The sequence below is a fragment of the Mobula hypostoma genome, chromosome 18, assembly GCF_963921235.1.
Source record: "Mobula hypostoma chromosome 18, sMobHyp1.1, whole genome shotgun sequence".
NCBI classification, from domain to species: domain Eukaryota; kingdom Metazoa; phylum Chordata; class Chondrichthyes; order Myliobatiformes; family Myliobatidae; genus Mobula; species Mobula hypostoma.
Window position 1 is genome coordinate 26,403,382 of NC_086114.1, and position 27,455 is coordinate 26,430,836.

The following is a 27,455-nucleotide window of genomic DNA, read 5'->3' on the forward strand; positions in this document are numbered from 1 at the left end:
GTTCTTATATCTGAGCACCATCTAGAGTGGCATCTGGATAATCATGTGAGTAACAAATGGAATAATATTCTCAATTGCATGACTGGAAGTAACTTTTAAAAACACATGATACTGAATTCAGTAACAGTTTAATAATATGTGCAATCTAAATAATGTTCAGGTTTGGTGAAAGGTGCTCATTACCTTTTCATGCTCTAATTGATGAGGTATTATTCTGATCATATTGCTGTAGAGAATACAGTGTATTTTTGCAAACCCTTTGCATTATTTATTACTTTGTACCTTGGAAAGTTGAAACAGTGTATTAAAATAGCATGTGGAATTTTTATTACTGGTAAATGCCACTGTGTTAGTGAACACCTGCATGCCATCAAGTTATGTGCTTAAGGATTTCAGGGCAAGCCTTAAGTAAATAATAATGCAATTGGTGAACAAAAATATTTGCTATAAATATAAGCAAGGCCTTGGAATGCATCTCTTTACTCTTCCACAGAACACCACACATCGGAATCAGTTTACGGTACAGAATTTAGTTGGTTACATGATTGCATCTTAATTTTTGAGGATCGGTGTGATAAATGCTGAAAATGTAGCAAATACATAGCACTTTAAATTTTGAAGATTTAAAATATTTAATGAAACTGAAAAGCTGTTGCTTTTTGAAAATCGATTGCTTGTGAAGGATTGATAAATTTATTATTTGGTAGACATTTAGATGGAGATGTAACAAAGATTTTTACTCATGTACGTTAAGGATATAAGAAATAAAGTCAATTTAATTCAATTACTAAAGTTCCCACTTGAGATGGGAGCAAAAATTATCTAGGATCTGTTATCTTGTAGTGGATTACAAGGAAACCAGTGTGTTTCTAATAAATTGTTGCATTTCAAGTTTATTTTGCAGAAACCTCTTGCTCATGTGTTCTTATAAATACGGGAAGTAATTTGAAATATTTTCTGAACTATCATTGCTAACGTTAGTTTAATCAAAAACAGGTTTGATATCACCAGTATATGTTGAGAAATTTGTTAATTTAGCAGCAGCAGTACAGTGCAATACATGATAAATATAGAAAAAAAATCAATTGCACTTGGTGTATGTGTGTATAATTAAATAGTTAAAAATAGTGCAAAAACAGAAAAAAAGTAGGTAGTGTTCCTGGGTTCAACGTCCATTTAGAAATCAGATGGCAGAGACGAAACTGTTCATGAATAGCTGAGTGTGTGCTTTCAGGCTTCTGTACCTCCTTCCTGATGGTGACAATGAGAAGAAGGTATGCCCTAGGTGATGAGGGTCCTTAATAATGGATACTGCCTCTCGGAGGCACCGCTCCTTGAAGATATCCTTAATATTATGGAGGCTACTACCAATGAACGAGCTGATTAATTTTACAGCTTTCTGTAGCTTTTTGTAATCCTGTGTAGTAGCCCCCAGACAGTGATGCAGCATGCCAGAATGCTCTGCACAGTACATCTGTAGATGTTTTTGAGTGTTTTAGGTGACAAACCAAATCACAAATTTTGTAATGAAATGTTAAACATGAAATAATCTGCAGATGCTGGGGTCAAAGCAACACTCGCAACATGCTGGAGGAACTCAGCAGGTCAGGCAGCATCAGTGGAAGAGATCGGTCAACGTTTCGGGCCGGAACCTGACGAAGGGTTCCGGCCTGAAACGTCGACCGATCTTTTCCACTGATGCTGCCTGACCTGCTGAGTTCCTCCAGCATGTTGTGAGTGTTTCTAATGAAATGTTGCTGCTGTCTTGCCTTCTTTATAGCTGCATGGATACGTTGGGACCAGTTTAGATTCTTAGAGATCTTGATACCCAGGAACTTGAAATTGCTCACTCTCTTCACTTCTGATCCTTCTGAGGATTGGTTCATATTCCCTCGCCTTACCCTTTTTGAAGTCCACAATCAGCTCTTTGATCATACTGACATTGAGTGCAAGGTTGTTGTAACACTACTCAACTAGGTAGTATACGTCTCTCCTGTGTACCCTCTTGTCTCCTTCTGAGATTCTGCCAACAATCAGCAAATTTGTAGATGGCATTTGAACTATGCCTAGCCACAAGGTCATGGGTATAGAGAGAGTAGAGCAGCTGGCTGAACACACATCCCTGAGGTGTGCCAGTGTGGTGCAGTTAGGTTTTGATTATAGCTAAAGATTTTTGGTGCGAGAAAAAAAAATGTATGTGTGTGTGTTTGTGCGTGTGTGTATATGTATGTGTGTGTGTGTGTGTGTGTGTGTATAATATGTGTGTGTATATATAATATGTGTGTGTATATATATATGCATGTATACACACACACACACACACACACACACACACACACACACACATATATATATACAGGTATCCACAAAATGAACCTAGTAGAACTCATTAAAAAAGGCCTTCAAACATCCAATATGAGTAAAAAGAGTATATCATGCAAACAATAAAAAGTAATCAAATAACACTTAGAACTAAAGTTCATAAAAGTGAGTCCACAGCCATGAAGCCAGTTCATTGTTGCAGCTAGTCCAGGATCCCATTTGTTGCAGGACACAACCTCAGTTCAGTGCAGAGATGAGTAAATCTCGCAGAGTAGCGAGCTGAAAATTGGGCTATTGTTGACTTCTGACTCCAACACCCCGACCTTTTCTACTAGTTTATGTACTTAATCTCTGAATTGTCCACTGGATGAAATAATCAGATGCTGCATTTGAGGACTTGCTTTTATAGGAGAGATATGAGAGGAATTTTAGGCCATTGGTGTAATTGTACTTTGTTCAAGTGAAGATAGAGCCTAGATTTTGCAAGGTTTTACTGTTGGTTCCTGATGGAACTGCTAATACTTTATCTTCCAGTGTCAGTAACTTTGGGACTCACAACTTTGCTGGCTGAGCTCTGTTAGTGATTTCCAGGTTGCAATTCACCATCAGGTTAATTTGGTGGTGCACTCTAGATCTTGCATTGAGGGTTAGGAATTAACTCTCAGATCTTCCATTTGGTTAGGTGAGATTAATAAGATTTATGGAAAGAATATAAAATCTCACATCTGTAGCAACATATTATGTAAGTGGATAGCTAACAGGTGCCAGGTTTTATATCATTTTAAATATTTATGTTTGCAACAAAGTTGTTACTAACTTTTATGGTGATGATTATGAAGAAAATTAATTTTAGAAAGCTTTGTGTCTTTTTGTAATGGTATTTAAACACCATGGCTGTTAAGTAAAGTTGATAGCTTTGACAGATGACAAAGCTAGTGTGATATGGTTTTACCATCAACCACCATTCTTCAGGTAACTGGCGTGGATCCTGCTTGTGTGTTGTAATTGCATTGTATGAGGTTCAGCTTGGTGTGTTTCCACTTGGCTCAAGACTGCTCAGTAGGCAATAATAAATGCACCATTCTGTAAATGCTGGAAATCCAGACTAAGGCCCAAAATGCTGGAGGAATGCAGCAGGTCAGACAGCAAATATGGAGAGAACAAAACAGTTAATGTTTTGGGCCTAGATCCTTCACCAGGACCGGCTGATGAAGGGTCTTGGTCCTAAACGTCGATTGTTCATTTCTCTCCAGAGATGCTCCCTGACTTGCTGTCTTCCTCCAGGATTTAGTGTGTGCTTCTCAGTAAGCCAGTTTTCCTTTCTTAAACCGACTATTCAGTAAGCCAGCTTTCCTTTCTTAAACCGACAAATGTAGAATATTGGTGTAGTTTAGCAGGGAGCGAGGGCAGTGGCATTTCAGTGAAAACTGGGCCAAATTAATTGAAAGCAAAAATATATTTTCAATATAGTTTATGGAAGTAACTAGTTTGTATCATAGGGCTTCTGTGAAATTTTGAGAGGCATTGTTAGTTATTGTTTGAAGATAAAATCTTTGCACTTCAGTTAGGCATTTGTGGACATGGCATGGAGCCCAGAGAGTTAAACACTAATTTTGTTAGGCTGACAAACCAATAAACAGAGAATGCTGTATTACCAAATGGTGAACTAAGGGCAGTGGAGAGAAGACAGAATAACTGTTTTTTGGTGGAGTCCAAAGCTCTCAATGGTAACATTCACTTTAAAAACGAGCAGTTAGAGACTGAAGAGAAAATGAAAAATAAATTGAACCAGGAATGTGCAGTCAAATCTGTGGACAGAGGGAATAAAACATAGTTAACTGAAATTTTAAATTCAATATTGAATTCTGAGGAGTGTGCAGACAGAAGACAATATACAGTTGATTGAGCTTATCGCATCGTTGGAGCAATGTAGAGAACCACTGACAGGTCAGCAAAGAAATCTAACATGGATTTAACACTGTCACCTTTGTGTAATGTGTGAAGGCATTCTGTGCCCAGTATAACATTAACATAGTGGAGATCCATTGTGAGCACTGAATGAAATATAGTTGATTGGAAGATGTGCAAGTAAATTGCTACTTCACATGGATGGGGGGGAAGGGAACATGTACAAGAGTAGGTGTCGTGTATCCACAGTTCTGTGAGAGCATGCCTTGAGAAGAGCAGTGATTCGTGGAAATGGAAGTAGCAGGCCAGGGAATCACAGTCAGAATTTTCACTTTGGAAGGCTGAAAGGGGAGGGAAGAACAAGCTGTTGATGGAATTCATGGCTTTTCGTATAGCTGTATGAATTCCATAAACAACTTGTGATCGGGCTCCTAACCTTGTTCTCTCACTTTTCTGCTTTCTGCTCTCAGGCTCCCTCCTCCCACACAAAGGCCTCTCCCTTGTTGCTCAGATTTCCAGCATCTGCAGATTTTCTCTTGTTTGTGTCTCCCTTGTCCTCGGCTTCCACCCATCAGTTTCCATGTTTCAGTAGATCATCCTTCATAATTTACACCACTTTCAATGGGATTGTACTACTTCCAGTTTACTCTAAATTTAAGGCTCATGATGTGGTCATGTGGAAATTGGGTCTCCTTTGCACTTTGCAGAACACCTCTCTTCATTTCATGGGACACCCCTGAATTTCCAGTCACCTGTCACTTTATTTTTTTTATCCCTCTCCCACCATGGTACGTCTGCCTTTTGTTTCTTGTGTTTCTGCAATGATCTCCAGTAGGAGATTGAAAAACAGTTTTTCATCTTTCAGCTGAGGTATGTTGCAGTCCTTAGCTAGCTCTGAATATTGAATTTGACAATTTTGGGTCTCGACCCTTTTTGCATTCCCATTCTTTCCACAGAATGATTGGATCTTTGTTTCATTTTCTTTCCTTTCTTCTATCTTTAATTTTGTTTTTATATATAATTGTTACCTTAATTATTCTGGTGTACACTGTCTATTCACTCCATCCTTTCCCCTCTCCAATCCTTTTCTCATTTATTTAATTCTGATAAGGGTCCTTGATCTGAAGCAATGACACAATGCTGCTTGGCTTGCTGAGTGCTTCCTATCTTTTCTGTTATTTCAAATTTACAGCACTTACAGTTTTTGGTTCCATTTATTATGTTGCTATTTGGGATCTTAACCTGCCTGATTTACAGTAGTTGCACAACTGTGACAGTATGCATAACTGTGTCAGAACTCTTTCAGAACATCCCAAAGGCTATAAGCGTTATGTATTCAAAGCTTGTCTGTATTTTTTTTTTGTAGGTGCTGAAAGGACAGGGGTTGCTCCTGTGTCGGTCCCTTTAGATGCGGAACCATCACTACCTCATCCTCCCACCAGTGGTCATCTTATGGCTCAGAAAATGAAGCTGGGTCGGCAACTTGAGGAAAATGAATCAGGTAAGGATGTCTTAGGTAGAAATGTCCCTTGGTTGTTTGGAATTTTTTTCTCTGATCCAGATAACTAGAACTTTAACCTTGAACATTGGACTGAGGCATTAAGTCCGTGTCATGAGAACCTGAGAATCCCTATTTGCCTATTTGGCTCTTGTCATAAACAAAACAAAGTCCCTTTGAAGTTAAACATCTTGTAGCCCCTGGTCACTTTGGCATATCTAGTAATGATTCATCTTAGTATATGAAGTAATATAAGAAAGTTTTTTTGTGTGAAGCAAATACAACTAATTAGAAATACGGAGGCCATAGAGCTTTATTTAATCTTAGTGTAATCCTTTTGGAAGAATAACTGAATTCTTTATCGGTCAGAAGATTCTTTCCTGCGTTTTTAACTTGTAGTAAAATGAAGAATTAGAAACTTATTGGATAATTCGGTTGAGCTCTGGCTATGAAGGCTCCTGGGGTAATTTGTAGCTTTTACTGAGCTTGTCTGTGTCTGATCAAGATGTAATGAAGATGCTACATTTGATTGCAGTTCTGCGAATTAAGGTGAAGAGGGAAAAAAAGAATTGCCTTTAGTTCCAACAGCTTGTAATATGTTGCATTAATAAACTTAATGAGGCAAGTTGATGTCATCCTCCCATGGTTGGAAAACTGTGGGATTCAATTTTACCACAATAATCTGGTTCCAAAAATTAATTGAAAGAGTAAATTTAATGTTGTATTTTTGACTTGTATTTAATATTTTTAATTTATTGATTTTTCAGGGTGTAAGTATTTCTGGCAAGACCAGCAATTACCGCATTTCTAAAATTCACCTTGAGAAGCTGTTGGGCCATCTTTTGAGCCACTTGTATTCTGTCCCTATTCTTAATTGTCAATGCATCTTTTATTAAAAAGAAACATTTTCAAGATAAGAATTCAGGAATAAAGGTGAACCTTTTTGAACTGCAGGACCTGATTATTTTATCCTTTTTGGATTGAAAAGGGCCAGAAAATAAACTGTTAAAATGCATTTTTCACAATGTATGTTGGCAAGCTTTCAATGTTAACAAGTTTTGGTGCTCGTTTATAGTAGAGAAGACACCCAAGAAACCACCGCGATTCTCTTCTTTTTTACCAACTGCTCAAGAACTAATGGAGATAAAAAGCAAGAAGAAGGTAGTGGAGAGCATTTGTTACAAAGTTAATTATGTGCCATTGAGTGAACATTTTATTACGCTGGGTCAGAGTAACGAATATATTCCAATTTGCACTTAAGCTTATGAAACTTTTGATTATCTTCCCTCCCTGCTTTGTTTATAAGATTCAGCATGCTAATACTTGTTTAGTACTGATATCAGATGAAAACTAATTGAATAAATAGAATCACAGAGTAATTCCAGTGCACTTATTGGGGTAACTTTCCATGGTGCAGATGTGTTGAGCCAATCACTGGTCCATGGTCCAGCTGATCAAACTTTTTTTGATGGGATCCAAGGTCAGCCGTAAGTTAAATTGAGACTTTGTTTGAAGGCATGAGGATGTAGGCAGTGTGTGTCTGAGACTTAGATTTGTTGTTGCTGGGGTGGATTAGTGGGTAAGGATGCTTTGCGGAAACTGGAGATTAATGTGTGTTGGTGAGTGAGAGTAGTGGGGCTTCTAAAAGGAGATGAATTGGCAGCTGGGAGTTGGATACTTTGCATGAGTGGGTGTCCTTGGGTATGTAGTTCTGGTCTAAGAGTTGAAGACTAGTCTTTGCTCTAGGAGAAGAGCAAAGCAATTTCAAGTTGGACGTTGGATGCAGTGTGTGATGGGATGGATGAGCTATCAACCATGACACCTTTTGGACGAATAGGGAATCAGAGGCAGGATAGGGTCTTTTAAGAGACTCCTGGATAGGTACATGGAGCTTAGAAAAATAGAGGGCTATGGGTAACCCTAGGTAATTTCTAAGATAAAGTCATGTTTGGCACAGCTTTGTGGGCCAAAGGGCCTGTATTGTGCTGTAGGTTTTCTATGTTTCTAAAATAAGTCCATTAGCATCAAGAGATCATCTAGATGCATGTGGTACAGGGGTTGGAGGGGGGAGTGGAACTAAGGTTTTGATGTTTGGCAAGCCATCTGGTTGAAGGGGTAGTATATGTGAATAACGTTTGGAGATGGTGGGCAGTCATATAGTAGACCAATTTTCTATGTAGAGTTAGTGAAATTTTTAAAAAATTGCAAGTGCTTAAATTCTGAACTAAAAACAAAGTACACAACAGTGTTAGCAGACCCTGGACCTTATTCTGGCATCTACCCACTTCCATTCCAGTTCTGATGAAGGGTCTCAGTCTGATTTGCTGAATTCTTTCAGCATTTTGTGTGTGTTGCTGAAGATTGCCAGCACCTGCAGGATCTCTTGTATCTAGTTTAGGCATCATCTGTGGAAAGAGAAATAGTTAATGTTTCAGGAAAACTAGTCTTGGATCCTTTTGTCGAACTGGATAAAAGGAAAGCAAGTTGGTTTTCAGTAGCAGGAAATTGTAGAACAAAGGGACTATCTTAGAGTGAGTTCAAATTGATTAATAGAAACAGTTGGAGTAGCAGTTAGAAGCACGTTGTGATTTGGTGTAATGTGTTATTAATAGCAAAGCTGTTGATCATGCCCAGCGGACCCAATAAGACAAATAGAAAAAGAAAATCAGATAATGATCAACAGAAATATCCCATCCTGATCCTGTTGTCATTTTGGCTCATTGATTACAGCAAGGTTTCTCTGTATGAGTATTCCAAGTGATGCAAAAGAACTTGGGAAATATTTGTACTTGTATTCCAACCATGAAGAAATTGTTTTTCAGTTCGCTAAGACTTTAAAAAGAGAATATGCAGCATGCAATTTCAGTCACTAATATTAGAGTGATTCCATTTTTTTGTATATCCTGATGCCAAATTAATAAAACTCTTCCAAGTATGTTTTTATTTAGAGGGATTTCCCTTTATTTTCCCCTATAGTCAGGTTTCTTGCATGCTCTTTTACAGAGTCATTGCTAGGTTGTGTTATAGTGGGCTATTGCATGCTATTCTTCCCTTTTTCAGAGGAAGTACTTCCTGTAAATGCATCTTAGTTGAGAACACCCTGAAAGGAGCTCTTCAGTGTTTATAGCAGGTGTTTCTGGGTGAAATGTACCCAATGATTTCACATAGAATGTGCATAGAATGCTTGTTAACTCGCTTGGGGGTAGTGAAAATATAAGTGAATAGGCACAACATGATCAAATCTAATTTAATGACTATGTCCCTCCCTATAACAACACTCTGCTTCAGTCAAACAATTAATCAATGCAAATATTACACTCTTATGACTCCAGCTTCTTCCACTGTCTCTTCCATTTATCTACCAATTGTAGTCTTGCCTTGAGGCATCTAGGTCTCCGCTGTCTCCTCCTGATTCTGCTCATCCCACATCTGCAAGAGCAGATGTGAGACCAGTCTGTGTTTATCTTGAGTGCAAACTCTATTATACATTGAAAGGTGCTGTGAAATTCCTATGAATTAACTTAAATATTTAATGTTAATCAAATGAGGGCTCTATACTGCAGTGTTTTGGTTGCTTTCGGTTGATATTTCCATCAGATTATAGACAGCTGTATATTTACCTGAGAGAACAGAACTTGAGGGCTAGTCAGCTCTTGTTTGCCTGAGCATCTTCATACCAGATGCTTGCTTTCCACTTGTATAACTGTAGTCTTAAGTAGTACAGTTTGGGAGAACAAAAAAACACCTCTGTGCACTTGAAAATGTGATTATTATTTTGATATCTTTTCTCAAGTTGCTTATCACTGGAACAGAACAATTTAACCAGAAACCAAAAAAAGGCATTCAGTTTCTTCAAGAGAAGGGCCTGCTTGCTTCTCCCATGGACACTCGCGAGGTAGCTCAGTGGCTACGGGAAAATCCACGACTGGACAAGAAAATGATTGGGGAATTCATCAGTGACCGGAAAAGTATTGAACTTCTCGACAGTTTTGTTGGGTATTGAAATGCATTTTCTAAATATTTATTTTTTAAAATAGTCCAATAGAATGAGTAACATATATTGTATGAAATTGTTATTTGTATATCAGATCCTGGAGGAAACTGCTCAAAAAAGAGAAGCTAAAAGTTGTCTTTATTGGCTGAGAATTTTAGGATTGGTACAGTGACTTGTTAGTTTAAGAATTCTCGAATTATTTCCATACCTTTGTAATTAATTGCTGTTAAACTTAATGGTAAAGATGTTTGGAGAAATTGACTGCTTTTTGTGCATAGTGGATCTTCTTTCCATTTCTGGTTAGCTGACGTCAAACATTGACCTCAAGTAGTTGCCAGAGCGTAATTCATATCAAAATAGTTTGTTAAAGACTGAAAACTAATTTATTTGGATGCCTGTAATTAAAAGCAGATTGTTCACACATTTCGTTTTGTGAGGTGGAAAAAAACTAGCTCCCATTTAGCCTTTACTCATAGGTGAGCAATATGCACAGATTTTTCTGGATAAGCATTTGAGTAAAGAGCTATCATTTGATTTGTAGGGCTCAGTGGGGCTAAGTTTAGGGGAATTAAGGATTTGTACTTTTGCAGACTGCATAGTTTGCTCTTCTTTGTTTCAACAAAATTGAATTAAGAGTGAAATAATGAAATAAAAATCTTGATGTAAAAATGATGAAGTATCAAAAAGTTTATTAAGAGTTGGTGAATGGAGTAATGGCTGTCATTGGGTAACAATAGGATTCCATTCTTACAGACACCTGTAAATTAATTTTGTTTGTAAGTTGGAAAATGCACAGAAATCACTTGATATAGTAATCCTACATCCACATTGTTGTAATGATTGGCATGAAAAGCACACAAGACTGGTAAGAATGACCAAATTGCTAGAAATGGAGAAAGGAGTAACTAGTTCTGCTGTGTTTGTAGGAATTAACATGTCTAGGTTAGGCTTTTGAATTGAGAAATATTACTGGAGCCAGTTCTTTTTATTTTTCTCTAGCAGAATAAGGTTTGCTCTTTCTACAGTATTCCATATGAAATAAGACCACCACTCATCAAGTCCTCTGCCTAGTATGCCTTAATTGGCTGATCTTTCTTAGATTAGATTAGATTCAACTTTATTGTCATTGTGCCAAGTACAGATACAAAGCCAATGAAATGCAGTTAGCATCTGACCAGAAATGCAAAGAATAGTGTTATTTACAAAATAACTGTGAATAAGAAGTAAGTGCTACAGCACACAAATATAAAAGTACTGAGACAGTACAATATGGGTGCAATACTGCTTAGCGCTGTGATGTGAGGTTCAGCAGGGTCACAGCCTCAGGGAAGAAGCTCTTCCTGTGCCTGCTGGTGCGGGAGTGGAGGCTCCTGTAGTGCCTACCGGATGGGAGGAGAGTAAAAAGTCCATATTTAGGGTGAGATGTATCCTTGATAATGCTTTCGCCCTGCCCAGGCAGCGTTTATGGTAGATGTTCTCAATGGTGGGCAATTGGGTGCCGATAATCCGCTGGGCAGTTTTCACCACACACTGGAGTGCTTTGCGATCCGATACGAGACAATTGCCATACCACACTGAGATGCAGTTGGTGAGTATGCTCTCAATGGTACAGCGGTAAAAGTCCGTCTGTATCCTGGGACGGAGGTGAGCTTTCTTGATGCTCCGCAGGAAATAAAGGCACTGTTGCACCTTTTTGATCAGGATGGAGGAGTTCAGGGACCAGGTGAGATCCTCGGAAATGTGGACACCAAGGAATTTGAAACTTAATACACGCTCCACTACAGCTCCGTTGATGTAGATGGGGACGTGTGTGTGGCTCCTAGCATGCCTGAGTCCACAATGATCTCCTTGGTCTTCTGGGTGTTAAGGGCCCGGTTGTTGTCGGCACACCACGCAGCCAGGTGTTGGACCTCGTCCCTGTAGGCCATCTCCTCATCCCCTCTGATCAGGCCAACCACCATGGTGTCATCTGCGAACCATGTACAGGAGCGCAGTCATAGGTGAAAAGGGAGTACAGAAGAGGGCTAAGCACACAGCCTTGAGGCACGCCGGTGTTCAGGGTGAGAGTGGAGGAGGAGAGGTTGTCTAACTTAACTGATTGGGGTCTGTTAGTCAGAAAGTCCGAGGTCCAATTGCAGAGGGATGAGCTGATACCAAGCTGGTGAAGTTTGGCGATCAGCTTGGAGGGGATCACAGTATTGAATGCTGAACTAAAGTCAATGAACAGCATTCTGATGTAAGAGCTGGGGCTGGCCAGGTGGGTCAGGGAAGAGTGAAGTGCCGTGGAGATGGCATCCTCTGTTGACCTGTTGGTGCAATAAGCAAATCGATGGGGGTCCAGAGTAGTGGGTGGACAGGATTTCAGATGACCATTAGATACAGGAGATGAATTAGGCCATTTGGCCCATCAAAGGTACTTCGTCATTTGATTATGCTCATTTATTTTCCCTTGCAACCTCATTCTCCTGCCTTTTTAGTGTAACCTTAGAAGCCCTTACAAATCAAGAACCTTTAAATACACCCTCTCAGTTGGCCTCCATAGCCATCTACGGGAATGAATTCCACAGATTCACCACCATCTGGCTGAAGAAATTCCTCCTCCTTTTCCTCTCTGTTCTAAGAGGGTGTCCTTCTATTTCAAATTTTAATATTTTGTTTGTATGAGAAAAGTATTGCTTTGGAACTGGGCTGAAATTACTAATGTTAGGATTATGTTGTCCATTGCAGTGTTGCTAACTTGTGCTCTTGTTTTAAAACTAGTACATTCACATTCCAAGGACTGAGAATTGATGAAGCACTGCGCTCATATCTGGAAGCCTTCCGACTTCCTGGTGAAGCTCCTGTAATTCATAGACTACTAGAAGTCTTCACAGATCATTGGCATGTATGTTCTTTGAAAAGTAAATTAAAATTTATCAAATTATGGTTCTGTAAGTATCTTGAGGAATATAAGTGCAGGTACTGGTTGGTGACTGTTAACAATACTTTGGAGATAACTTGCATATTATTTGTCCCTACTGTAGGTGTGCCTGACAGAAAGATAGCTGGCAGATTTCTGTTAAAATTGATTGCTAGTATTTGCTTTTAGAGGTCCAGGGTTGTATTTTACTGCCCTCACAGAGTAGTAAAGCTTTTCATTGTTAAAAGCCACTAAGTGAGATGCTTTTCATTGATAGACACACAAGGAAAGCTTAGTTGATTCCATGGCAACTTCGGTGGAGAATGGACGGATACTTTTATCCATATTCTTGACTGAAAGTAATAATGCAAGAGACTAATGTGAAAAGGAGAAAAATGTGTTTTTTTAATTCAAAGGTGTTAAATTGAAGGTAATTTTCAATTCTGTAGAAATTATTTTCAGAAGAACTTGCAACATTTCTCGAAGTATATTTGTGAAACATAATAACCACGGCACATGGATTTTTTTAAAAAAGGAGGGTTATAGGCTGTGTATGAGGAAGAGTTACATGGATTGTGGAGTAGGTTTGTATAGATCAGTCCAACATTTTGGACCAAAAGGCTTGTACTGTTTGAACTGTTTTTGATTAATGGTCATTTACCATGTTCGGTACTCCTGGCGTGGGTGAGACCCGACATGGATTGGGAGACCGCTTGACTGAGCATCTATGCTCCATCTGCCAGAACAAGCGGGATCTCCCAATGGCCACCCATTTTAATTCCACTTTCCATTCCCATTCCGATATGTCCATCCATGGCCTCCCCTGTCGTGATGAGGCCACAGTTAGGCTGGAGGAAGAACACCTTGTATTCTGTTTGGGTAGCCTCCAACATGATGGTATGAATATCGATTTCTCAAACTTCCAGTAATGTCCCCCCAACCCCCCCCACCTTCTCCATTTCCCATTCCCTTTTCCCTCCCTCACCTCATCTCACCAACCAACTTCCCAGTGCTTTACTGTATCCCTCCCCCTCCAGCTTTCACCTATCACCCAGTCATTCTCTCTCCCCTCCCCCCACTTTTTGAATCTACTACTCAGCTTTTTTTCTCCAGTCCTGCTAAAGGCTTTCAGCCCAAAACATCGACTGTACTTTTTTCCATAGATGCTGCATGTCCTGCTGAGTTCCTCCAGCATTTTGTATGTTGTTTTTGATTAATGATTGAATATATGGATTTATATTGATTATTATTTTATTTTCTTGTCATAAGTATTTTTAGCTGTTGCTGCATGAGATTGCAGTAAAAAAACTTATTGACACTGATGAAAGGAGAAGAGTAAATATATGGCTGTCTCTCAAAGTTCATTATAATAATCACTTGCATATTGAATCCAATTGAAAAATATACATTTGAACCAGTTTTTGCATTTTTGAGTGGTAAATTTTTGCATTTGTTTCTTACTCTCTACAGAAAATCAATGGTTCACCATTTTGCAACAACGATGCATGCTTTGCACTGGCTTATGCTGTAATTATGCTCAATACAGACCAGCACAATCATAATGTTCGTAAGCAAAATGTACCAATGACAATGGAGGTATGTATTTTGGAAGCTTTATTGGCGAATCCTTTTCAGAAATATTTCTCTTGCATTATTAATTGCTACAACGATAAAAGAATTTGAGGACATTTGACAGATATGAAAAGCTTTCCTATTCAATCTCTTAAAAAAAAATTCACTCCCAATTTAACTAGCACAAAACCTACATACTTACCGTGCAATCTTACCAGGAATTTGTTCTTAATTTGCTTTTTGCTCCTTTCTTCTCAGTGTTGTATGTGGTGACATGTATGTACTCTAATAACAAATTTTAATTTTAACTTTGTTTTCCTGTTTTCAATACAATATCCGATCAGTGTTCCTGTAAATCCTACTTTCAATCTGAATCGAACTTTTTCTGCTAGGTCCTTCAATAAAATTCATTTATACAATACCTTTCCCATTCTTAGCCCAAAGTGCTTTGGGCCTAATTAATTATATGGTAGTAATTTTGTTGACATATGCTTTGGTCAAATAATTTGATTGGATCATGGTGAATAATGTTCAGTTTTGTTGTTGTTGGAAAAGCATATTCTTGGATATATACTAGCAACACACATCAAAGTTGCTGGTGAATGCAGCAGGCCAGGCAGCATCTCTAGGAAGAGGTACAGTCGACGTTTCAGGCCGAGACCCTTCGTCAGGACCCTCACCTACCACCCCCCCAGCCTCCGGGTCCAACATATTCTCCATAACTTCCGCCACCTCCAACGGGATCCCACCACTAAGCACATCTTTCCCTCCCCCCCCCCCCCCCCGCTTTCTGCAGGGATCGCTCCCTATGCAACTCCCTTGTCCAATCAGCCCCCCCCCCCCCCATTCCTTCCCACTGATCTCCCTCCTGGCACTTATCCTTGTAAGCGGAACAAGTGCTACACATGCCCTTACGCTTCCTCCCTTACCACCATTCAGGGCCCCAGACAGTCCTTCCAGGTGAGGTGACACTTCACCTGTGAGTCGGCTGGGGTGATATACTGCGTCCGGTGCTCCCGATGTGGCCTTCTATATATCAGCGAGACCCAACGCTGACTGGGAGACCGCTTTGCTGAACCCAACCGTCCTGACGAAGGGTCTCGGCCTGAAACGTTGACTGTACCTCTTCCTAGAGATGCTGCCTGGCCTGCTGTGTTCACCAGCAACTTTGATATGTGTTGCTTGAATTTCCAGCATCTGCAGAATTCCTGTTGTTCTTGGATATACTGTAGCTTCTGATCTTCATGTTGACAGAAAGTGTTTCTTTAATTTTATAAGATAATTATACTATTAAATAAAATATCCCTTTCTGAAGAAGGAAACTTTACATTTTACTGATCTGCTGAAGTCAACCTTTTAAAACTTGAAGAGGAAGGAGCATTTTGACAAACCAACAGTAATTATATGTTCACTGTAAAAAAAAATCTTTAAATCCCTTTAGGGTTCTTAGATGGCACTATGTTTCATCAGATAGTCTGCTTGACCTATTCCTTGAAATCAGTTTAATAAACTGAATGTTAAAATATGTACCAGGACATGGTTATCCCTCATGATAATTTTAGGAAGCAAAGTGAGTGATTATTTTTGGTGTTAATGTGAGTTTGTGGTTTTTGACATTCCACACACCCTTTTATTCTTTCTATTGATTGAAAACTTTTACTTACTCTGCAATCTTACCAGGAATTTGTTCTTAATTTGCTTGTTGCTCCTTTCTTTGTAGCAATTCAAAAAGAATTTGAAAGGAGTTAATGGTTCCAAAGATTTCGACCAAGATATGTTAGAAGACATCTACAATGCAATAAAGTAAGTTTGTTTAACCAAAACTTTCACCTAGTTTCATATTTTAGCTGCCTTTTAATCTTAATATTTTAGTTTTAATATTAGCCTACAAAGTATGCTGCAGTAACTGTTCTTTTTATTTAAAAAAAACTACTTTTAGACTATATTTTTGAAATTAAATAAATTATCAATATAGGTTAAGACTCTTTAGTCCAGCACTCCTAGGATCTGACTAGTGCTCGACCTCAGAAATTGCCCCGATCATCTTCCCCTGGGCAAGAGAACTGTTTTTATTTTAAGTAGACACTGTTATGTGCTTGTTTTTTCCCCTAAACCTTAGTTGGAATGATGTGCTTTTGAAAATAGCTGGATAAGCTACTCAGAAGTTTACTAACCATTTATACTGTTACAAGTAGACCTGCAGTTTGTTTTCATTGTACTGTATCAGAGCCTGGTTTATAGTGATGCTCAAAACATTTCTAAGCTGATACATGGGTATTGTGGCCACAAGTAACGGAGGACAAATATTCCAATAATTAATTATGAGCACCTCTTGTATATTAGTACGTACTAACATCTCTGTGAATTTGAACTAAAATTTAATTCATGATGGCAAGATCTCTTGCATATATCATTCATTGTTCTTACTCTTTTCCTCCTTCCTGCACTTTCCTTTGCTGCTTTCTTTCACATCTTGTCTTCTCGGGATTCTGTTGGAGGTAGAATAGCAGTAGCAACTAGTACCTGTCTGGATAGATCTCATTGACACTCTTTCATACTGGATGTAGAAATATTGATGACATCAGGAAGGTTTATACCAGATTGAAATGTACAGGCCTGTGTTCTCCTGTCCAGTCAATGTTGCTTTGAAAAATCTGCTGGACTCCTGATAGAACTGGTGGTTTTGGTTTAACTTCTTAGAAGCTTGAAGCATTCAGAGCAACTATAACCCCTATTAACACCCTTGCTGGAATTGGTTAATTGAAAAACATCTACATTCATTTAGCAACATGAAGGTTATACAAAGATGAGGGATCCTCAGATTACCTTGGCTGTTGACTTAAGTGCTTTCTCAGAGTCAGAATCAAGTTTATTATCATCAGCATGTGATGTGGAATTTGTTAACTTAGCAGCAGCAGTTCAATGCAATACATAATCTAGCAGAGAATAAATCAATCAATCAATCACGGTATACGTATACTGAGTGGATTTTTAAAAAGTGCAAAAACACAAATACTGTATATTTTTTAAAAAAGTGAGGTAGTGTCCAAAGATTCAATGTCCATTTAGGAATCGGATGGCAGAGGGGAAGAAGCCTTTAGGCTTCTGTACCTCCTACCTGTTGGTAACAGTGAGAAAAGGGCATGCCTTGGGTGCTAGAAGTCCTTAATAATGGAAGCTGCCTTTCTGAGACGCTGCTCCCTGAAGGTGTCCTGGATACTTTGTAGGCTAGTACCCAAGATGGAGCTGACTAGATTTACAGCCTTCTGCAGCTTCTTTCGGTCCTGTGCAGTAGCCCCTCCATACCAGACAGTGATGCAGCCTGTCAGAATGCTCTCCACGGTACAACTATAGAAGATTTTGAGTGTATTTGTTGACATGCCAAATCTCTTCAAACTCCTAATAAAGTATAGCAGCTGTCTTACCTTCTTTATGAATACATCAATATGTTGGGAGCAGGTTAGATCTTCAGAGATCTTGACACCCAGGAACTCGAAGCTGCTCACTCTCTCTACTTCTGATCCCTCTACGAGGATTGGTATGTGTTCCTTTGTCTTATCCTTCCTGAAGTCCATGATCAGCTCTTCCGTCTTACTGACGTTGAGTGTCAGGTTGTTGCTGCGGCACCACTCTAATAGTTGGCATATCTCACTCCTGTACACCCTCTCATCACCACCTGAGATTCTACCAACAATGGTTGTATCGTCAGCAAATTTGTAGATGGTCTTTGAGCTGTGCCTAGCCACAGAGTCATGTGTATACAATACTTCGTTCTTTTCCTAGGTTGTTTCATTATGGGAATTTGTGCTGTTTTTAATTATTGAACTTTGTTTTACTTCTGGAGTTATTGTTAAAAATCCTTTATAACTCAAGGGTTTATTGATAGGTGTAACTGATTCATGGGACCATTCCATATTTCTAAAATTAACTGAAAAGAATGAAGAAAGTATTTATTAATCAGATTAATCATCCTCAAAGCAGCCCAAAGGACTTTGCATCCAAAGAATTACTTTTTGTTCAACTACAAAATAATGCCGATATGCAGGCATTGATTGTCTTTTTACATAAACTTGCAATTTGTAAGATTGGAAGCTGTTTATCAGAATTTTTATGTCAATTGAAAAACAAAAATTGATGAAGGCATGAAGAAAACTGTACATTCAAAAAGAAAACGGCTGGCAATCCACAAACAGCTCCTCAGTGTGGTCCAGAATTATTAGCTTATGACTACTGATTCTTGTTAGTATAGACTTCCAGAATTTTTACCAGTGTTCTCAAAATCACATATGGTCCATTTATCTCTGGAAACTGAAACCTGATAGGCTTGTTTGAGTGAGCTTTATCAAAAAAAGTTGCTCTCTGTCAACAAGTCTTATCATCAATTCTGCTGATTGACATGAACACACCTCAGGGATTGGTTTTGCTGCTTGTATGTAATTCAGTATCACAGCAGATGGAGCACTTAATGAAATCGTACTGTAATAATTCTTAGTCATATCTATTATTTTTATAGATTAACTGCTGTTATCAGTGTTCAAAATGCTAACTGAACAACAGGTATGGTTACAAAGGGATTGGAAGGTTACAAAATGGTACAATGCAGTAATTAGATTTTATATTTGTAATTAGTTTTTTTATTGTTACATTAACTCTAGATTTAATGACAAAGTTTGATGTTGAAATTTAATTCTGTATGGGCAATTTCTTTTGAATTGGACAAATGTTAATAATGTCTAATTTCCCTACAAAAGCTGACATAACAGTACACAAATTGAAAAATGCACTTAATCGCTGGAATATTTTATCCTTATTGAAAGTAAACTACTGCACTATTAAAAGAAAGTGAAGTATTGGTTAGAAACGAAAGAACTTGGGCTGTATATACAGAATCAAATGGCATAATAGTTCTCTATTGTCTCTGCAATAGAAGTATATTCTAAAAAAAATCATTGTTTTACCTTAGGAATGATGAAATTGTGATGCCAGAGGAACAAACAGGTTTTGTGAAAGAGAACTATATGTGGAATGTACTTTTGAATCGTGGGAGTTCATCCGAAGGCATATTCCTCCATGTGCCTCCTGGAAGCTTTGACCATGACCTTTTCACCATGACCTGGGGTCCCACCATAGCAGCACTTTCCTATGTTTTTGACAAGAGTTTAGATGAAACAATAATACAGAAGGCAATATCTGGTTTCAGGTAAAACATTACCAAATCATATGCTTTAATATTAATATATTATGAAGGATCTCTGAGATGGAAAGCAAATTTTGCACTTGGCAGAAGTGTGTGTGTGTGTGTGTGTAGAACATGCATGCTTTGATTTTCAATCATGCTGAAATTAATTCTTGCAAAATAGTAATAGCTGGTGTGTGTATGCATGTTGGATATCAAAAAGAAGACATTTAACTAAGTGAAGCATGTTGATTTATCTCTTGCTTTAATCAACTTTGTTGCTTTTCCAACACGGGAGATTCCAGCGGCACCAGTGCTTATAGTTCTGTGTTGTATCCAATCCTGTTGAGATTTATTTGAAGGTCATACCTGTAATTAATCTTCAATAAATTAGAATGATTCCACAATCAGTGCCCCTCAAATCAAAAATTGAGAAGAATTTAAATGAGCTGTTTTTTCTATCATTAGCTTTTGCTTTCTCTTCCATGACCACTTTAATAATTTAAGTCGAAAGAGTAAAAAACTGGTTTATTTGGGTATCTTAAAACATGTGCTTTTCAATATTGTTCACTGAAATTGTCATGATTTAAAAACCAGTCTCTTGGATTTCCTTGAAATTACACAAATTAATTTAGGACTTTCAACCATTAAATGTATAATCAAGTAATAACTTGGTGCTTTTTATTTTATTTTATTTTATGCCGCATGTGTGCATCCGTGCGTGTGCGATGTTGGCGGGATGATGTCTTTTTCATGCCTTTACAAGGCGCGGAGCAAGAGAGAGAGAGAGAGAGACTGTGGCGCGCCACTCCCCGCACAGACATTTCGCAGTATTTTTCCCTTTATTTCACGAGGTTGAGTTGTGATCACGACACTCAATCCAGCACAGATGGAAAGCGTACTCGGGAGCGGATCCGACTGGGTTCGATCCCGGGAACCTGCATTCCAGAGTCCGGCGCTGATGTCATTGTGCCACCAACCAGCCAACTCAATGCTGTTTAACCTTTTATGTAGTTAGAACAATGTTATTATGTATAGTCATCAGCCTCCCTTTCTCCTCTATACAGGAAATGTGCAATGATCTCGGCTCACTATGGATTAAGTGATGTCTTTGACAACCTTATCATTTCCCTATGCAAGTTTACAGCTCTTAGCAGTGAGGTTGGTGCTTTATAAAACTTAATTGCTTCACAAAATTCCTTTCATTTTCATTTTTAAAATCTTTTTATTGATACATAATCTTCTACAGCTTTAAAATGGTACAAGATAACAGCAAATTGATATATACAGTTAATAAAGCTGAAAAAAACTTATCAAAAAAGAATAATATGATAATGAAAAAAAATTATAAAGAAAAGAAGGAAAAAGAGAACCCCAACTACTGAAAGAAAAAAAAACCAGTAACTACCAGAGAAAGAAAAAGAAAAAAGAAGAGAAAAAGAAAGAAAAAAAAACCCATTAGGAACTAACTTCCGGAGCAGTACGTCATATAATCATCTATATAAATAAAGAAGAAAAATCATCAACCGCCAATTCACATTTATATAAAATAAGATTGGAAGGAAACCATATGAATTAATTAAAATTAAATGATAATATTTGGCAAAAGAGCCCCATCTTCTCTCAAAATTGAATCGAGGATCAAAAGTTCTACTTCTAATTTTTTCCAAGCTAAGACATAACATTACTTGGGAAAACCGTTGAATTAATGTAGGGACAGAGGTATCTTTCCATTTCAATAAAATAGGCCTTCTTGCCAACAATGTGACAAATGCAATTACATGTTGGTCTGAAGATGAAATACCCTGAATATTGTGCGGAACTATTCCAAATAAGACTGTCAATGTATTAGGTTGCAAATTAATTTTCAGAGCTTTAGAAATTGTAGAAAATAAAAATTTCCAAAAAGATTTTAATGAAGAACATGACCAGAACATATGTGACAAAGTGGCTACTTCAGTTTTACACCTATCACAATAATTGTCTATGTTAGGAAATATTTTAGATAATCTCTCCTTTGTTAAATAATAACAGTGAACAATTTTAAATTGAATTAAACAGTGATTGGCACATATCAAAGAAGAATTAATCATTTTAAAAACTCGCAACCAATCTTCATTAACAGAGGTCATATTAAGTTCTCTCTCCCAATCTTGTTTAATCTTTAGTGAGAGGTTATCTTTTTGTAGTAAAAATAAATTATAAATTCTACCAATGGAACCTCTCACTAAAGGATTGATATTTAAAGTAGTATCCAACAAATCAGATTCTTGCTTATATGGAAACTTAGATAAGTATTTTTGCAAGAAATGTCTAACCTGAAAATATTACAGGAAGTGTGTTAGAGAGAGAGAGTATTTGCTAATTAACTCTTCAAAAGTCATCAGTCGACCACCACAAAATAAATCTGCAAAAGAACAGATCCCATTATTTCTCCATAAGAGAAAAATGGGATCGGTTATTGATGGTTTAAATAGAAAATTTTGATATAAAGAGCTAGACAATTTAATTTGTTTAAAATTAAAAGAGTTGCGAAACTGAAACCAAATCCATAAGGAGTGTTTAATAACAGGGTAGAGATTTAAATCTGGAATTTTAGCAAGTTGTAAAGGTAATGGAGCTCCTAATAATGAGGTTAAATGAAATTGTTTGATAGCTTTTAATTTCAAATCAATTCAAGCTGGTTTTTGGCTCTTATCGAGCCACTATAGCCAGAAACATAATTGTCGAATATTAACAGCCCAATAATACAATCTTAAATTAGGTAGTGCAAGTCCACCATCTTTTTTAGATTTTTGTAAAATATACTTAGTAATTCTTGATTTTTTATTATTCCAAATAAAGGATAAAATAATAGAATCAATTTGATCAAAAAAATTTTGGTTAAAAAGATAGGTATGTTTTGAAAATTATATAAAAATCTAGGTAAAATCATCATTTTCACGGCATGAATACGACCTATTAAAGAAGTGTAAGTGGGTTCCTTCTAGAAAATAATTGATTCATAGAATCCATTAAAGGAACTACATTAGCTTTATAAAGATCTTAACATTTTTTAGTAATGATAATACCTGAATATTTAAAAGAATTCACAATTCTAAATGGAATATCATTATATATAAAAACAGGAGCACTTAATGGAAACAATTCACTTTTATTTAAATTAAGTTTATATCCAGAAAATTTTCCAAAATCATTTAATGTTTCCAAAAGATTAGGAATAGATTCTTCAGGGTTGGAAATATAAGCCAAAAGATCATCTGCGTAAAGAGAAATCTTATGTGTGGTCCCATTTATAGAGATACCATGAATATTTTTAGCTTCACGGAGTATTATAGCCAAAGGCTCCTGTACGAGATTAAATAATAAAGGGCTTAATGGACATTTTTGTCTAGTACCTCGTGAGAGTGAAAAAAAGGAGACCTGAAATTATTAGTAAGAACAGTAGCAATAGGATTCTTATAGATCATTTGAATCCACTTATTAAAATTATTACCAAAGCCAAATTTTTCTAATACATTAAACAGATATGTCCATTCAACTCTATCAAATGCCTTTTCTGCGTCAAGAGAAATAACACATTGAGGTATCTTGGATAGTGATGAGTATATAATATTCATCAATCTCCGAACTTTGGAGAAAGAGTAATGGCCTTCAATAAAGTCTGTTTGATCCGTAGAGATGATTTTAGTTAAAATAGTTTCCAAACGGTTAGCCATTATCTTAGAAAGAATTTTTGCGTCCACATTTAATAGCAAAATAGGTCTATATGATGAACATTCAGTGGGATCTTTATCTTTCTTAAAGATTAAGGAAACAGAAGCTTCATAAAAAGGAGGTAAATTACCTTTCTCAAAAGATTCATGAAATATTTCCAAAAGATATGGAGAAAGTAATTTTTCAAATTTTTTGTAAAATCCTACCGAATAACCATCAAGTCCAGGAGCTTTACCTGATTGCATTGACCACACAGCTTTCTGAATTTCATGTTCAGTAATTGGAGCATCAAGGATCTGTTGATCTTCAACAGTAATTTGAGGAAATTTAATCTTATGTAAAAAACCTTCATTTTGGAGGAGTCTACAGGAAATTGAGATTTATAAAGATCAGGATAAAAATCCTGAAAAATATTATTAATATCTTCATGATTACTTACTATATCTCCATTATCTTTATGAATCTTTAAAATTTGTCTTTTAGCTCTAGCTGCCCTTAATTGGGAAGCTAAGAACCTAATATTTTTATCCCCAAAAATATAAAACTGACTTCTCAATTTAAGCAAATATCCTTCAATAGGATAAGTTAATAATAAATTATAATGTGATTGTAATTCCACTCTTTTAAACAAATCAACATTTGGAGAGATTGCATTGATGTTATCTAAATCTTTAATTTGTTCAGAAATTTTATCCAATTCCATTCCTGAGGATATGTCCTGAACATCACTGAAACTGAAGCCATCCTCATTTAGGGTCAGCCTGCAATGTCATCTGTTCACTTCCTTCAATAAATGTTTCCTGAGCTGCTGAGTTCCTCCAGCGTTTTGTGTGTATTGAAACTATTTACCTGTACTGCCACTGGTAACATCGCTAATGAAGATTTTTTAATCAAGAAATACAAAAGTTAACTTCTATTAATCCCATTTAAACCTTTTAATTCCATGTGATTAATAGCAGTTGATTTAATTATGATATAATACTTATGGTGAATATTTTCTGTTCTCTTAAAGTATAACACAGTATTATTACCATGCATCCTTTAGACAAAGGGTTGTCATCAACACATTGTGGTAGAGGAAACCCTGTGTTTTATAAAGAAGCTGGCTGATTCACTGGAATGCCAGTTTTCATGTAAAACCAAGAGAGTCTAAAGATTGGAAATCTTGCACATTCCTAGCCCTAAAAGATGAAATCTTGACCTCTCAGTCTGCCTCATCATGGCCATGTGCCTTATCGTTTACCTGCATTGCACTTTCTCTGTAACTGTAATACTATATTCTGTACTCTGTTACTGTTTTTCCCTTGTACTATCTTGATGTACTTGTGTCTTGAAATGATCTGTATGAATGGCCTTAAACCTAAGTACTTCACTGTATCTCAGTACAATGTAGGTATAATAAACCAATTCCACTTTTCTGTGTTGAATGGTGACTATGAGAAGGGCAATCAGCTTGATCCCTACTTTTTGCTTGTCTGGGATAAATAGGATTCTGCTTGTTCAAGGCTCTAGGCTCATTTTTACTAAGTCTGCCACAAGGAACCTAGTTTGGCTTAATCCTGTCTTTTGAACCAGAGTTCAGGTCCAGGGGATTTTCTAGCTCTAGACCCAAGGGTTCGATTCCATTGGGTACAGATCCATCATAATATAACACTGGGAGCAGTACAGAGAGGGTGTAGATCACTCATTGATGTTCTTAGATTTTACTCTTGTTAGAAGCATGTACTTTGTGTGAATTTGGTCTATTCCTAGGTAGAGAGAAGATATTTCTTGAATTAGTCGCAAGTTTATGCCTTTTCAAAGAAAGGAAAGTTCAGTTAGCTCTTTGGAGGAAAGTGCCTCAATATTTCTGTACTTTTTTTTCCAAAAGTGCCTCAGTGTTGATTTTTGAGTTCACCTGTTTTAACTATGCATACAATAGTGCTTACTTTGAGGATCACATTGCTTTCAAAAAATGGTCAGATTACTGGAATCGATAATATTAACATTGTGTGATGTTATGTATCATCTCAAAAGTACGGAACACTGTTATGTACTTATTAAAATACATTTGTGGATTTTTATATCATGAGCTACATTGTTCCAATCTATGGTCTAGTTTCTGTATTCCTGCACTCTGCATTGTTCTGTTCCACTCCCTACCTACATCACTCCAACTTGAAGTTTGTCTTTGGCTGAATCTTTCTCCTTCAGTTTTTAGTTTTTCATGTGATGTCTGTCATCTCAAACTCAACCCTTCTAATTAAATAAAATGTAACATTTTTCTGGGCATTTTTTTTTTGCCACCAATCAATTGAATTGTACTTTTTTCCCCACAGTCTGTTGAGAATCTTCCAAATGTTTTTGGTAGTAACATGAAGGCTCAACTAGCGGCCAAGACTGTGTTTAATTTATCACATCGTCATGGTGACATACTTAGAGAAGGATGGAAGAACATTATGGATGCAATGCTGCAACTTTTCCGTGCTGAGCTGCTGCCGAAGGTCATGGTAGAGGTGAGGACTTCGTCAAAAGTAATTTGCTGTTACTAATGTATGCTGATTACTTGAGTTGATCCACTTACAAATTCTGCTAATGTTAATGGCCATTTCTGCCCATTATGATGTAATATAAAGAAATACATTTTTTGCCAGGTAAGAAGATTTAGACAGTTATTGATGGTGACCAGAACATGCAAGTCTGTAGTAAAGTGCAGTCCTAACACAGAATAAAATGAGTTAAGAATATTGGTGGGTGACAATCCAGTTCAAATTTGCTTCCCTTAGTTTCTTAACTTCAGGCTACACAGAAGTTAAGGCCAAACAAAAATGTTTGTTTTTCTTGAATCAAATTTGTTGACTATATCATGCCTTTGATAGCCAGGAATGATCTGTACAAATGTTGCAGTGAAAATTTGTAATTGTGCAAGTACACGAATGTATGTTAAACATAAGTTGTACAAATATGCAGGCTGCAAATGCTGTGGATATGTACAATGTCCATTGACTTCAAACCAGGGTTGTTACCTTCGTGCAGCACGCCATCATAAAAAGAGGTGGCTAATAATTTAATGGTATTATTAAAAACCGGAGGAGTGCAAAGATCTAGGTAGCATATCCTGGTGATTACAGCCAGGCTATGAAAAAAGCATTAGACACCACATGGTGAATTGTGGAAGAGAATAATATTGACTGGGTGGGGAAAATGGGCATGGTTGAAATTTGTGAAAAGGTAGTAGTGCTTGTTAGAGGATCAGAAATAAAAATGCTGAAATACTACCTCTGGAATTTGCATTGAGCTTGCTAAAGGAAGCCATGGATGAAATGCTGGAAAATGGGAATATTCATTGTTTTTCCCTCCAGTGAATAAGGATAGAAATTTAAGGAATTACTGCTTCAGATTGCTGGTTTTATCACTCTGAAACCTGAGCCAGCTGTTAATCTCAGATACATTAACTGATTGCTATTATATGAAATTTGTTAAGTACTAAGTTACCTTGTAGTAGTTGTGTGAGTTCTGTTTATTCCAGCTTGTCAAGTTCTAGATAACTAAAATGTCTATTGTCGTAGATATAATTTGTGATTTCAATGAAAATGAGCTACTTGTTTTCTCAGCAGAATCACTTCAAACTCAAGTTTAATGTCAGGGCAGTTGTGCTCTTGGAGGAAAAAAAAACATCCATGTTTTGTTCAGCAAAATGTTATTATGGTGGCTGGCATTACAGATTTATTTGAAAGTGTTGGGGCAGCATTTTCTATTCATTTAGAATGATTGAAGCATGAATAGATAGAGTACAAGTCATGTCTTTCATTTCTGTGATGTGGCAGAAATTTGTGCTTACCGTAAATATTGGATTACAATATACATTTGAATTATAATACATGAGTTTTTAATAAAAGCTGGTACTGAGCGTGACACTACCTTTTCCTTTTTCAACCACGTGACGCACAGCCCAAGCTGAAGAATTAAATCACAGAAATTACATTACATTGGAGGGGTTTGAGATTACTGAGTTCTGGCGAGTAGTGAGTTCCACTGAGATTTTGACAGGGGTTTATTAAAAGAAAACAATAATGTTTGAATAAAGCCTGTGAGCTTTGTTTGTAAAGAGAAATACTGCATACCTTACATCATGTCACTGGAGTTAGAGAGATGACCTTTGACTTCAGGATGAATGAATAACACCATGCATGACTAGTAGATTCCAATCTTCAATGGGGAAGCACTCCATACACTGACATTCGATAATGGGTTGCGATTTTAATGGGGTTGGAAAGTGGTGAAATCGCTTGAAAAGCAGGTTTTGAAAATCTGCAAAAGCTATTTTTCATTACCTCAAGTAATGAATGATATTTTGGTTTAGTTATGTCCTTATTGACTGATTATTTCT

At 37.1% G+C, this 27,455-nt stretch overlaps 1 protein-coding gene across 8 annotated transcripts in view; it reads left to right on the forward strand.

The window, feature by feature from the left end:
• gbf1 (golgi brefeldin A resistant guanine nucleotide exchange factor 1) overlaps positions 1–27,455 on the forward strand; it is a 290,587-nt gene that overhangs the window by 218,379 nt on the left and 44,753 nt on the right. For all 8 annotated transcript variants that reach the window (XM_063070614.1, XM_063070615.1, XM_063070611.1 and 5 more), the window contains 9 exons: positions 5,597–5,731; positions 6,804–6,889; positions 9,522–9,724; positions 12,483–12,606; positions 14,092–14,217; positions 15,914–15,996; positions 19,157–19,393; positions 20,437–20,530; positions 25,405–25,581. In XM_063070614.1, coding sequence (XP_062926684.1) covers positions 5,597–5,731; positions 6,804–6,889; positions 9,522–9,724; positions 12,483–12,606; positions 14,092–14,217; positions 15,914–15,996; positions 19,157–19,393; positions 20,437–20,530; positions 25,405–25,581 — 1,265 coding nt within the window. The remainder of the gene's footprint in view (positions 1–5,596; positions 5,732–6,803; positions 6,890–9,521; positions 9,725–12,482; positions 12,607–14,091; positions 14,218–15,913; positions 15,997–19,156; positions 19,394–20,436; positions 20,531–25,404; positions 25,582–27,455) is intronic.